General features: G+C 37.9%; 1 protein-coding gene across 1 annotated transcript in view; it reads left to right on the top strand.

Annotated features, from left to right (window-relative positions):
- nkx2.7 (NK2 transcription factor related 7) overlaps nt 1-13,865 on the top strand; it is a 31,117-nt gene extending 17,252 nt beyond the window's left edge. Inside the window, exon 2 of the mRNA XM_057832521.1 lies at nt 13,223-13,865. Coding sequence (XP_057688504.1) covers nt 13,223-13,686 — 464 coding nt within the window. The 3' untranslated portion in view covers nt 13,687-13,865. The remainder of the gene's footprint in view (nt 1-13,222) is intronic.
- Nucleotides 13,866-14,226: the final 361 nt, after the last annotated feature.

The raw sequence follows: 14,226 nt of genomic DNA, 5'->3' as shown, positions 1-14,226 counted from the left end.
GAAAATTGCCCTCTTCTTAAACCTCCCGAATGGTATTTTATGCCACCGGAGTTAGTCGCCTCTTGTCATTTCCCTGCACGGACTCGGAGACAAGGAAAGAGTGTAAACAAAAGAGTGTAAGAGCTATGCTACATGCTAACCCATACTGAGCGGCTCTTCCAAGTCTCTTTCTTTCCTTTTGAAAACGAAAAATCACACAAAACTACCCCGAGTCATGTCACGCACAGCGGCGGGGGTGATAATGTTCACCGATCGGCCAGCCCCCGGCGGTGAGCAAGTTTCGGCTCGTCACTGAACGCCAAAAATTGCACATTCTCAGTGGATAAATCGATCGACGTCGGCGCGCGTGGCTGCCCTAGCCCAAGCCGAGGATAGTGCTCTCTCGGTTGGCACACAAAGAGGGCCGAGAGGGGTGGAAGTCTCTACACAATCGAGAACCACAGGCGAGAGCGCATGGTTGCCTGAGCACGGACACTCATCGGCCGGCGACCATGGTATGACAAGCCGCCGGTCGTCAGCCGCGGGTGGCATCCACTCCCGCCTTTTCGGTGGACAGGGAGCATTGTCATCCACAAAATGCAAGCGACCTCCTTATTAAAACGTGTGCCATGATCCCAGTATTTGACATAATATAAAACACGTAGCTTACTCACTTCCTTGTCCGTCCAATGGTCCCACAGTTATCTGACTTGTTTTGCCCATTCTTTGCGGTGAACAGGATCTTTTGAAACCCAAAAAGGTTCACATGCCTCTCTCTGGTGCAGCAACAAAAGCCTGCAGCACATAGGGCTGGTGTCATACGAAAAATAAATTAATCCGCAAAATCAGCTGAATCCGCAGTCCTTCTGCATAATATACTAATGGCTGTATTGTGAAGCTGATTAGTCCGTCACATTCGCCTTCTTCCTCAATCCAGACTCGGAAGTCACTCATTTTCATGGCGCAGGATTCCACACACATCCAAGCGATCCATTTCATTCAGGAGCATAAAGTACCGTGTGAAATATGAAATAAACACGCTTTTTGCTGTCATAGGCACTTTAAAAAGCCTTAAAATTCACTTGTTGAAACTTGCAAGAACCCTGCCTCAGTTGTCAGCGCCGTCAAAGCTAGCCAACCGCTTTGTCGGACTTCATCAACACACTAGGGATGCTTGGTGCCACAACGGAAGAACTATTTAACGGGTGCTGAAACAGATTTGAATGTGGTCACCTCTGACTTATAGTCAGGTGTACTCAATAGTGAGAAATTTATGTTAGACTCACAATTTTCAGCACAAGATGTGAAGATGTGTAGTGCTGTAACGGCCATCTCACATTTACATGCCAATTCTTTCCACGTCATGTGCACGGTCACTCACATTTTGAAAATCAGTTAAGATGTTCAAAAAGTATTTTTATGTCCGTTTTGCTTCCTTCCCATCACAAGGTCAGCAATAACCGTATTAAAGCATGTGTTCCCCGACGGATTAGCTAATATTGCTCCCATTGTTTGTTGTGCAAACATCCTAATCACACTTTTGCATCCTGTCCTGTGTTCAGGGACGGTAAAGCAGCATGTGAATGATTCTAAAAGCATCCGTTTAGCACTAGTAAAGAGGCTCTTCTCAGGCTTGAGCTGTTTTCTACTAAACACGGTATTAAGATTGCTGATTTGATAGCTTTAACCTTGACTTTCTTCAGGTCTTTTCTGGGAAAGTTTGGGGAATCGGATGGATACCCGTTTTTAATCTCTCATTTTTGGCTACATTACACATTTACTATATGCTTTGAACATGAATAATTAGACACCTTTCGCCATCAATGACACTAAATGATGAGCATTTAGTTAACTGTCTGGTTGCTGTAGATGTCCAATCCGTTTTAACTGGGAGGGCTAATAGCAATCACCCGGGCACTGATTCCTTTGTGGACGAGAAGTTTTTAGATTTTAACTTCCCTGATCATGAGGAGTGAAATAGTTCAACCGGTGACCTTTTTCACTGAGAAGCTGTTTATCTTCTGCAAAATGTTTTCTCTGAGCCACGCCGACTTGTTTCGTCATTAATCTTCTGTTGTTTTCCTGCCAACGTCTTTGTCTGAGGCCACGGCGTTCACAGCGCATGTGTCGGCCTGCTCAACACCACTGACACACACTTTTTTTTTCGCCGGTTGACGTAATCACATAACGCATTTGAAGTGTATTTGGAAGCTAGTGATAGTCGGAAGGTAATTGGGATGTGTAATTTAGTGGAATTGTATTCATATTTTTTCAGGGGTATAATTTTACCAAAGTGATCAGAGCTTTCAATATTAAGAGTATAAAAAAAAAAATGCTTATAATTGACTGACACATTTCTTTTTTTTCTCTTTTTTGTTGTTGTTGTTGTTGTAAATTGTGCTTCCTAGAATAACGTCCCTTTATTTGGTTAATTTTACCACTTTATCGTCATAAAGCATTTCATGATTTTTTAAATGGTAAACTACAGAAGCATATTGCTGCCACCAAAAAAAAAAAAAAGTCCAGCATCACATTTTTACATGATAGTTGGCTCGTTTTTACATGATAGTTATCACGTTTTTGCATTATAAATATCATGTTTTTACATGCTATTATCACATTTTTACATGATAGTATCTAGTTTTTACCTGATACTAAAATGATTTTAAATAAGTTATCACGTTTTTACATGATAAATATCACGTTTTTAAATGATAGTTATCACATTTTTACTGATAGTTATCACGTTCTTACATTATATAATATCAAGTTTTTACGTCATAGTATCACAATTTTATATGATAGTATCACATTTTTAAAAGATAGAAATCATGTTTTTACTTGATAGTATCACCTTTTTACATGATAGAAACCCCTTTTTCACATGATAGTTATCAGATTTTTACATGATAAATATCATGTTTTTACATGATAGTTATCAGGTTTTTACATGATAAATATCACGTTTTTACATGATAGTATCAAGTTTTTACATGATAGTTATCACGTTCTTACACAAGTATATCATGTTTTTACATGATAATATCACATTTTTGAGAGATAATTATCAACATTTTTACATGATTGTTATAATTATCATGTTTTTACATGATAATTATCAGTTTTATTTGATAGTATCACATTTTTACATGATAGTATCACGTTTTTACATGACAGTTGTCAGGTTTTTACATGATAAATATATGATATATATTTTTAAAGATAATTACCACATTTTTACATGATTGTTATAGTTATCACGTTTTTACATGATTGTTATCACGTGTTTACATCATAATTACCATGTTTTTATTTGATAGTATCACATTTTTACACGATAGTATCACATTTTAACATAATAGTTATCAGGTTTTTACATGATAAATATCACATTTTTTCACGATACTATCATTTTTTTAAATTATAGTTACTTTTCTCTCAAATCACACAGTGGCGACCCCTGATGAGAAAAGCTGAAAGGAAAAGAAGAAGAATACATCTTTATTCTTTAATTACTTTTTTTCATAATTTATGTTTGAAAAGGGTTAAGAAACCTTCCCTACTTTTTGAAATGAAATGAATGAACTGAAATGAAATTTTTAAAAATCATCTCAACATTCTCGAATGCAATATAGATTATTTTTTTTCAAATATCATGTGACTTCATGTTGAAACGCCCCCCCCCCCCCCCACACACACACACACACACATATTTCAAGCGTCTCGTCACCCGTCGCGTATTATAGGCATTTCAAAGATGTACATTATTAAAAAGCATGTTTGAGCATGGATGACGTTATATGCTTTTACCTCTCGGGTGCTTCTTCTTTGTGTGATGTAGACACTCACGTCATCCTGGTTACAGGATGACCCTCATGAAATGGGAATCAGTGCATTGTAATCAACTCAAGCATCTCTTCATTCTCCTGTGACACACAAACACAAATGCACGCACACTCGAGGAGATAGAGGTGGGTGGCTAATAGGCCTATCTGATCCCTTCAAGTGTCTCTGGACTCCATCCACTCTGTCTACATGTTCATCCTTATCTACCCTTTAGGGGTTTTTCTCCACTAGCAGGTTGGTTTCAGTCATTTGGTCTAAACACCATCTGTTAAGTTTAAAGTCAACTTAAAGTTCCACTATTTCTTTTTGGATTCACACTATAGGGGTGTGACAATATATCGAAAAGGTGATATATCGCAATACTTTGTAGCCCAAAAGGTTACCGATATGCTCCCACCAAAATTCGATCTATTGTTTTAAACAGGTCTCACTTAAAAAGAAAAAAAAAAAAACAGAGAACCAACCGTTTGCTACCAAAAACTTCCATTCAAATAGTGTGTACGTTAAAGGTAACAAGTAAAGTGCAAACATAACAGGGCCTAAAATTGAACCTTGTGGCACCTCAAAAGAGAGAGAAGTCTTGATCCTGTCAATTCATTTACTGTCAATTTAGGGTAGTGACAATATATAAAAATGGTGATCTATCACGATACTTTGTAGCCCAAAAGGTTCTCGATATGCTCCCAACCATAGGCGGAGTTTTACTTTTGGGGCAGGGGGGACATAACATGTTGATGACCCCAAAACGTAGTGTAAGCAATAAAATTAACTTACAATAATGTTTATAATAATAGTTAAAAATTTGCGTTTTTTTGTTTCCCATCATGTCCCAAGAGTTAGCTTCAGCAGCTGGGGGTCGGACAGCCAAGGCCCCCGCCTTTGGCTGCCGCCCAACTCCCTACGCACCCGACCCCTTCGGCCCCTCCCACAGGTGGTGAGCCCATGGGAAGGGGAACCCACGTTGCCTTTTCGGGCTGAGCCCGGCCGGGCCCCATGGGGACAGGCCCGGCCACCAGACGCTTGCCTTCGAGCCCCACCTCCAGGCCTGGCTCCAGAGGGGGGCCCCGGTAACCCGCGTCCGGGCAAGGGAAACTGGGGTTCATTAATGTTGCTCATCATAAGGGGTCTTTTTGAGCCATACTTTGTCTGGCCTCTCACCTAGGATCTGTTTGCCATGGGTGACCCTACCAGGGGCTTAAAGCCCCAGACAACATAGCTCCTGGGATCATTGAGACACGCAAACCCCTCCACCACGATAAGGTGATGACTCACCTGAGGCGGCTCGGGCATCTGGTTCGGATGCCTCCCGGACGCCTCCCTGGAGAGGTGTTCCGGGCATGTCCCGCCGGCGGGAGGCCCCGGGGACGACCCAGGACACGCTGGAGAGACTATGTCTCTCGGCTGGCCTGGGAACGCCTTGGGATCCCGCCGGAGGAGCTGGTTGAAGTGGCTGGGGAGAGGGAAGTCTGGGCTTCCCTGTTAAAGCTGCTGCCCCCGCGACCCGACCCCGGAACAAGCGGAAGATAATGGATGGATGGATGGATGTTTTCCATCATTTTTTAGGGGAATTCTAAATCAGGCTGCTTAGGACAGCTATGCGTTTTGCCAAGGTCATCATACATTGAATATGGTACGGCCGCTGGGTGTTCTGTCAAATTTTGCACCCCATCACAAATTGCAACTATGTGTTAAAAATGGCCGCGAATACAGCAATTACAAAGTAAACACTACAAACTTTCTTTAAATAAAGGAATATTTACTTATGTTTGATCATGGACGGACATTTAGAAAAATTCTCCTCAGACACATCCTGCCATGTTAGCTGCACCCAACAACTGCATGCTGCTCTCTCACTGTTTACGCCGTCGCCGTGTAGTTAAGCATTAATTTATGCCATATACGTGTTGAACATGTATTTTTACGTTGTTACTTGTTTATTTAGCACCTGTGGATAACATTGAGAATCCAACTGAATATAAAAGAGGGCTTATTCACTGTCACAACAGCTTTGGGAGCAAAATATTATAAGGGTGCAAAATTTGGCAGAACACCAGTAGTGGCTCTGTTGTACAATTAGCGTCTTTCGTCACTATAGACGCTAATTGTACAACACTAAACTCCGCTCACAATTTTGGCGGTGCTCTCTGGCATTTCATAGTCCACATTTTTAATCCTTTGTTCTTGCCAAGTAGTTGTTGTCGCTTTTGAAAGCTTAGGTTTGAAAAAATTGCGTATATCCATCTTGCCTCTTCAGTCCTCAGGTGGTTTTGGCTAAGCAAAGCAAATGAGGTGCTAGTCACATGATCTGTTCGAAAAATAATTTTGACCCGTTATAAATTTTCTTTTTGTGTTAATTTCATTTATTTTTGTTGTTTGTTTTATTGCTTTACAACTTTTATAGACAATATTTTACCGGGAAACTTCTAATTTTAAAATCATATCTAGATAAGTCGATTACATGCAATGAAACTTTTCGGCACTTTGAATAGCCTTGTGTTGAATTGTGCTTTACAAATAAATTTGCCTTGCCTTGCCTTATAGAATATTGTAGAATTATAATTGTTGTATTGCCATATCGTGAGATCATTGTTATTTTGTATCGCAAATTTTATCATGAGCAACCCAGAGGTTGCCACCCCTCTCGCGCAATGTGTGCGTAGTTGCAAAGAAGTGAAAATGATGACTTTGAGTGTCGTGTCCATCATTGAGTGACAGTTGAATGGAATGGGTTTCCTAGTTAAAGAGCCTCTCAGTCTGCAGGTTTGTTTACCAAGCAAAGCTGGAGGATGGGACGGGTGCTGTGCTGTTATCAGTGAATTAGTCAATGGGACAATGATGAGCTCACTTTGATAGAACAGCTCGCTGTAGGTCGGATGTCACTTCCTTCTTTTTTGGAGAAAGAGAAAACAACTGTTTTGATTATGTACTTGTCTAATATGTTGTTATATTTAATCTAACGGTACACGGATCAGTCGGTCAATGGGGGAATCACTAAAAATATAACTGATCTTGTCTACCGATCATGTCTAGAGCAGGGGTAGGCAAACGTTGTCACTCGGAAGGGTTACCTTGGGTTCTAAAATTTGATTGAGGGGCCAGGTCTGACATACAGGTACTACTCAGAGAATTACAATATACTTAAAAGGTTGTTGTATTTCGGCAGTTCAACTTAAAAAATGAATTTGACATTCGCTAATTTGCTACCAAAGACAAATTATAATAATATATATATATATATATTATAGTATAGCAATGTTTTTTATGATGTTCAACTGCTCAAAACTAAAGAACAAAAAGGAGTAATGATGAAAGATGGAAATCTGATCTTTCCTTTTGTATGTTCTGTGTTCATGCAGCCATAGAATAGCAACATTCTGTTGCGCTTGAAAGAAGGGGATGTCCACACTGTCCAATCACGTGACGTCTTTAAAACGCTGTTGGAAAAAAAAAAAAAAAAAAAAAAAAACATGCTGCTGTAAACATTACTCGGAAGTGTGGATTTTAACCTCTCTCCCAGTTTTTATTTGGCACCGATAGACAACGGAAAACCAGAGATTTAACCATTTTAATTTCATGGTAAGTGGACGGGTGATGTTTCATTTCTGTAGATTTTTTTCCAGTTGGAATTTGATTATTTTTGTGTATTTTTTGGGGCTAATATGATCACGTAGTAATAATCATTTACATATATGTATATATATATATATACATATATATATATATATGTTTAAAGAAAATATCAGACATTGTAAGCAGATACTTTTAATGTTTCTCATTAGCTGAGTAATATTTTCAACGAGCACTTTGCTTGTAAATTTTTTAGACTAATACTTTTACTTTAGTAATATTATTTTGAAGTAATGCTACCCTCAAGTAAAATTTTTGGCTACTCTACCACCCAGTGGTAATAGTCACGTTTTTAACTGAATGTTCATTTTGGATGAACAGGCGTACCTAAGGATTCATTTTTTGTTATCAGGAACCATTAAATATTCTCTCACTGCTTGTCAGGCACCATTAACCTATTTACTTACCAATTAGGGTATCCTGCCACCCCCACCCACTTGTGTCCTCCTAGGGTGGTGTGTTGAGGTGTAAGGTGAGAAGCATTCGGCAGGAGATCTGACATGTCTGTTACCTTCTTTTGGGGGGGAATAGATGACAGATTTAGCTTTTCCTTCTTTGGACCATTGAAGTACTTTAAAACTGCTTGGGACCACTCTTGCCACTCACTCAGTGTCAGGAGTCAAGCAGCATCAGGCACGAGCAGTGCAGTGGAAAAAGAAGAAATATTGGAAGATTAAGAGAGATGATGCATCCCAGCTCATCAACACCATTTTCAGTCAAGGATATTTTGAGGCTGGAACACCAGAGTGGATTTAGAAGGGAGGGCTTGCGCGCTGACCAAGTCTCTCCGGTGAATCTTCACATCATTCGCGAAACACCGATGAAGTTTTTCACGCAAGATGTAGCGGTGGAGGATGAGATGAAGGAACATGGTAAGAGAACTACCACTTAAACTATTGCTTATGGTACATATGTTGCACCAATACAATCTGCTGCAGTCCTTGTAACCTAGACTATGATTCTAAAATGACAAAATAAATGTGTGTAAATGAGTGCATCAATGAAAAAAGTTATGAATATGTCGAAAATACCTTTCAGTTGTATAAAGTACGATCACAATTGTCATTGATTAAATTTGATTCACCAGAATTTGTTTTTTTACTTGTATTTTTATTGAAAGGTTTTATACAGCAAATGTGATGCATCTTGCATCGAAAAAATAGTTTGTTTGATTATATCTATTGAAACTATTGAGCATGATTAATAACCCAACTCAGATATCATTTAGTCATTTCATTGATTTGATTTATATTACATGTTTACTTCTGCAAATACATAGATCACATCCAAATTTTAATAAAAGCGGAAGTATCAGTAAGACTTCGAGACTTCAAAATGGAGTTAACCAAACACCACCCTAATTACATAAACTATTGTTAATTTCAATGCAAATATGAATCCTCACCCAGGCACGAACTAGCTGTTCATATGATGTTAGATATCATAGATGTTCATATACATATAAATTACCTGTCAATTATTTATTTGATTTATGGGAAAAACATTTTATCCCTTTATTGAAAAACAGAGTTGCATTTCAAATTGATAAAACAGAAAATGCACAAATATTGATGACGTTTGATTTATTGGTTTGGTTTGCAACATCTATCAGAAAAATCACTGATTTTGGGTAGTTAATTTAACCCTTTTCTGCACAAATTATGATTTTTATTTTTTCTTCTATCTTTTTATTACATTCATGTAGGACAGTGGTTCCAAACTTCCAACCTAGGGGCAAATTGTGGCCCACATGACAATATTTTGCGCCACCATTTGACATTACATCGTAGCATTAGTGTTACCCGCATGTATTTTGTGGCGAGCAATAAAGTATATATGTAAATATGTTATATATGTAAATATATATATATATATATATATATATATATATATATACACACACACACACACACACACACACACACACACACACACACACACACACACACACACACACACACACACACACATATATATTTATGTGTGTGTATATTATATATATATATATACATATACATATATATTAGGACTGTCAAACGATTACAATTTTTAATCGAGTTCATTACAGTTTAAAAATTAATTAATCATAATTAATCGCAATTAATCGCAATTCAAACCATCTATAAAATATGTCATATTTTTCTGTAAATTATATATATATTCTATAAAATAAATTGTTGGAATGGAAAGATAAGACACAAGATGGATATATACATTCAACATACGGTACATAAGGACTGTAGTGGACATTTCACTCTACTGTCATTTAAATCTGTCTATGCTGTCCTCACTCCGAAGCGTCTACTTTTTCCAAAGCTAGACAGCTTGAGAACGACGCCTTAATAATCAGACTTCTTCTTTTTTCATCTGATTTATTAATAAAATGGCCTCAAACCATTGTCCTCTTTAGACCATCGTAAAACTACAAATAAAAAGTACACAAGCATTTCATTAGCAACAACGTTAGCTTAGCACGCTACACAGGTTCACTAAACATAAACAAAAAGCGTCTCATACAAAAAATATAACATTTCGCTTACTAACATAATATGTACATTCTTTACAACAACCATACTTACGGACAAATCTTGTCCAAGGATCATATAAGCACAACATTACAACGTAGGCTTCAGCCCGAGATGTCGTGCAGCCATAATGAACTGGCAAGAAAACAATAAACCATGTCGCAAAGCGACCACAAGAGTTCGCTGTTAGACAGCACAAAAAGCCTTGCTGTAAAACTTACCAAAAGGCAGAATACTGTCTGAGCGGGACATGTGCGTTAATTGCGTCAAATATTTTAAAGTTTTTTAATTAAAAAAATTAATTACCGCGCGTTAACACGATAATTTTGACAGCCCTAATACACACATATATATATATATATATATATATATATATATATATATATATATATATATATATATATATATATATATATATATATATATATATTCAATAAAATTAGTTGAGGGATCCATTTTGTGGGGGGAAAAGTCAATTATTTAAATAAGGTAAAAATAAATAAAAAAGAAAAAAAATGCAAAAAAGTCTGTTTGGATCGATTATTTATCAGCTTAAGTATCGAGGGAAATGCGATAGTAACAACAACAAAAATACAATTAAGCGATAGTTATGAGGTAGATATCCGTGACCTGTTTACAGACAGTATTTTTTTCATTGCGATGTAATTTGTTTAAAAGTTTAAAATATGCACTTTGAATCACTTTATAAATTCTTTTTTTTTTCTAAACTAAACTTAGACATCAATTAATGATTCAAAGCTAAAAATGATAGATATTTCGAATAATAAATATAGTTACCTTCTATTTATGGCTGGGTTTAAATACCGGTAAAAGCGGTTGTGTGGTGTCTGTAAACGGGGGTCTCCAGGGTAAAATGGACAAATCAAAAATAGTTTGGGGGCTTAATGCGCCATGAAACTGCTATGGAAGCATATAGACATATTGTTTCATCAAACACAACAGTTCTTTTGGCTTAAAATTAGGGCTGTCAAACGATTAAAATTTTTAATCGAGTTAATTACAGCTTAAGAATTAATTAATCGCAATTCAAACCATCTATAACATATGCCATATTTTTCTGTAAATTATTGTTGGAATGGAAAGATAAGACACAAGACGGATATGTACATTCAACATACGTTACATAAGTACTGTATTTGTTTATCATAACAATAAATCAACAAGATGGCATTAACATTATTAACATTCTCTTAAAGTGATCCATGGATAGAAAGACTTGCAGTTCTTAAAAGATAAATGTTAGTACAAGTTATAGAAATGTTATATTAAAACCCCTCTTAATGTTTTCGTTTTATTAAAATTTGTAAAATTTTCAATCAAAAAATAAACTAGTAGCCCGCCATTGTTGATGTCAATACAGTAATTACACCATGCTCACTCATTGTGCTTAAACCCATAAAATCATTTGGACCCAAGCGCCAGCAGAGGGCACCAAACACCAAAAAGCAAGTAACAAGCGGACATTACACTGCTGTCATTTTAATCTGTTTGAGAGGGGCATGTGGGTTAATTGCGTCAAATATTTTAACGTGATTAATTACAAAAAATTAATTAACGCCCGTTAACGCGATAATTTTGACAGCCCTACTTAAAATACAGCAGTTTATTTTAAAGAGGGGTGCAAGAGCAGAAACTGCTTTTTCAGCCCCTAAATGAATTTTTAATCATATGAATTAATTTAGGGATCCATTTTGTGGATGAAAAAAAATCAATTATTTAAATACTATAGAATAAATAAAAAAGAATAAAAATATATACATACATAGCTTACTGTACTTCTCAGGCTGCCACTGACATTGAATAGACATCCAATCCATGATTGGATATCTATTGCTGTCAATATGTGTTTTCAATACCTTTTACTAACTACTGCAACACATAATCCGTGGACAGAGGTGTCAGTGAATGAGTTAAGCTAATGATAACTTTTGATTAGATGTCCTATATACATCCTATATACGTCACAACCACGCCCCCGCGCCATATTGTCCGTCAACTCGTCACTATTGATGCATTACCGCTACGTAAATTCCTCCTATTATGGCGTGTTTTTCTGCTCGTTAACATTAATAATCAAAATGGTGAAGGCGTGTGTGGCGGTCGGTTGCAATAACAGAGAAGATAGACGGAGAGACTTGAAGTTCTACCGGATTCCGAGAGACCCGGAGAGGAGGGCGAGATGGCCTGCTGCAATTCGATGAGAAAACTGGGCTCCAAACGATTACCATAGATTATGTAGTAGTCATTTTATATCTGGTAAGATGCATTTAATATGTATTTAGAGGGTTTTGGGCTGACAACCACAATTAAGATCATTGCTAGGCTAATCGCCGACAACATACACTCAGATGTTGTGAATGAACTACCTGAAAATATATAATTATAAGGGGATAATAAGACAGTTGTCATACAATTAATTTACAATTTCACTTTTGAGGTCAAAAGCCAAAAAATAAATTCAACTAGGGACAATCTGGAGTAGTGCTATCGCACTTCATATTTATTACATATAACATATGTATGTAGTGAGAGTGCTATCGCTAAACCATATAAACATTAAAAGCCCTAGCTCCATTGACAAATAACATGAAATACATTAGACTTGACAGTGGATGTTAGCAAGAACAAAAGATTTTGAATTGAAAATTTCGTAACTCACCTTCCCGAGCACAAGATAGATTCCTGCCGAATTTTCGTGGACGAGGACCTGTTTCACCCAACCAGCAACGAAGTATTTATAAGCCTCCAAGCTCTTAAAGTTTTTCAAACTTTCGTGAGAATAGGCTGATTTTGTGTGGACAAGATAGTTGTAAATATCAGGGTAGCAGATGTCAGGCAGAGACGGCGAAGACAGCGGGTCGAAAAACATCGATTTAGGCATCAAATATGGATCTGGCAAATGGATAAACTGAAGTTTTTCCACATAACGCCTTTTATGCAACACATCCAATGAGTTTACGGCGTCAGATAACACCGGGGCTTCCATGAATTGCTCTATAAATTGCACGACTAATTGAAACCATTGAGAATAGGGCTAAAAAATGACAGACAATATGGCGGCCGGATACAGCGACACGTCATTTTGTGACGTAGGTGAGTAGGGTCTATAGTCACACTGTCACCGAGTGTTTTTTGTTTTTTTTTTAAAGTGAAATAATTTTCAATGGCACGAAAAAGTTGTGTTGCCTGGCCTGAAATGTAATGGCACTTCTTTTTTTCACCAGACACTTGCACTGAGAGCGAGGGAATCCCCAAAGGCTCTCGCAGGAGGCCACGAGTGCTCTTCTCCCGAGCTCAGGTGAGCGAGCTGGAACGTCGCTTCCGCCAGCAGCGCTACCTGTCGGCGGCAGAGCGCGAGCAGCTGGCCTTCGTCATCAAGCTGACGTCCACCCAAGTGAAAATCTGGTTCCAGAACCGCAGGTATAAGTGCAAGCGACAAAGTCAAGACAGGAATCTAGAACTTTTACCCAAGAGGGTGCCTGTGCCCGTACTGGTCCGCGACGGGAGATTGTGCGGAGCGACTTCTTTCCTCTCGCCTGCTTACAATACAACTTTTGGCAATTATAACACTGTAATTGGATATGGGAACAGCGGAGTGTGTGGTTGGAGTAACCACAATGTGTCTGCTGACAAGAACACAGCATTCATTTTTCCGTTGGAGGCTTTCAGAGCCTGCTATACAGATTGACACTACATGCCCACTCTTGGGTAAATCTTTATTATGGAATATTTGTACATCAGCAAGTCAAACTTGTGACTGTTTTTTGTAGGTGGAAATGTGAGTGGCTGCTTTTATAAAGTACACATAATGTACAATAAAGTTTTTGTACGGTTGTTGTGTCCATCAACTCATTGGCTGCCGTTGGTTGTGATAGGCGGGGGACTAGGGATACAGAAATATGTATATGAATATGCTATAAGACTAGAAGTAGCATTACAAAGTAGTTACTGAGAGGAGACTCTGGGTGGCAGGAATACATCAGCTAAACAAAAGGCCAGGGCGGATATGGAAAAATATTTATCTCGTGGCAAGAGGGTGGCAGCAACTTTTTGAGGGTGGCAAATATTTAATATACCGTAATTTCCCAAATATAAGGCGCACCTGTGTATAATGCACACCCCAAATTTACTTGTAAAATCTAGGGGAAATTATTGTACCCGTTTATAATGCGCACCCTGATTTTAGCACCAATAAATAGAAGAATACAAGAAAACAGAGCTCGTGTAC

This window comes from Corythoichthys intestinalis, chromosome 3 (assembly GCF_030265065.1).
Source record: "Corythoichthys intestinalis isolate RoL2023-P3 chromosome 3, ASM3026506v1, whole genome shotgun sequence".
Taxonomy (NCBI): Eukaryota; Metazoa; Chordata; class Actinopteri; order Syngnathiformes; family Syngnathidae; genus Corythoichthys; species Corythoichthys intestinalis.
The sequence above is the reverse complement of the archived record's forward strand: the minus strand, read 5'-3'. Positions and strand labels throughout refer to the sequence as shown.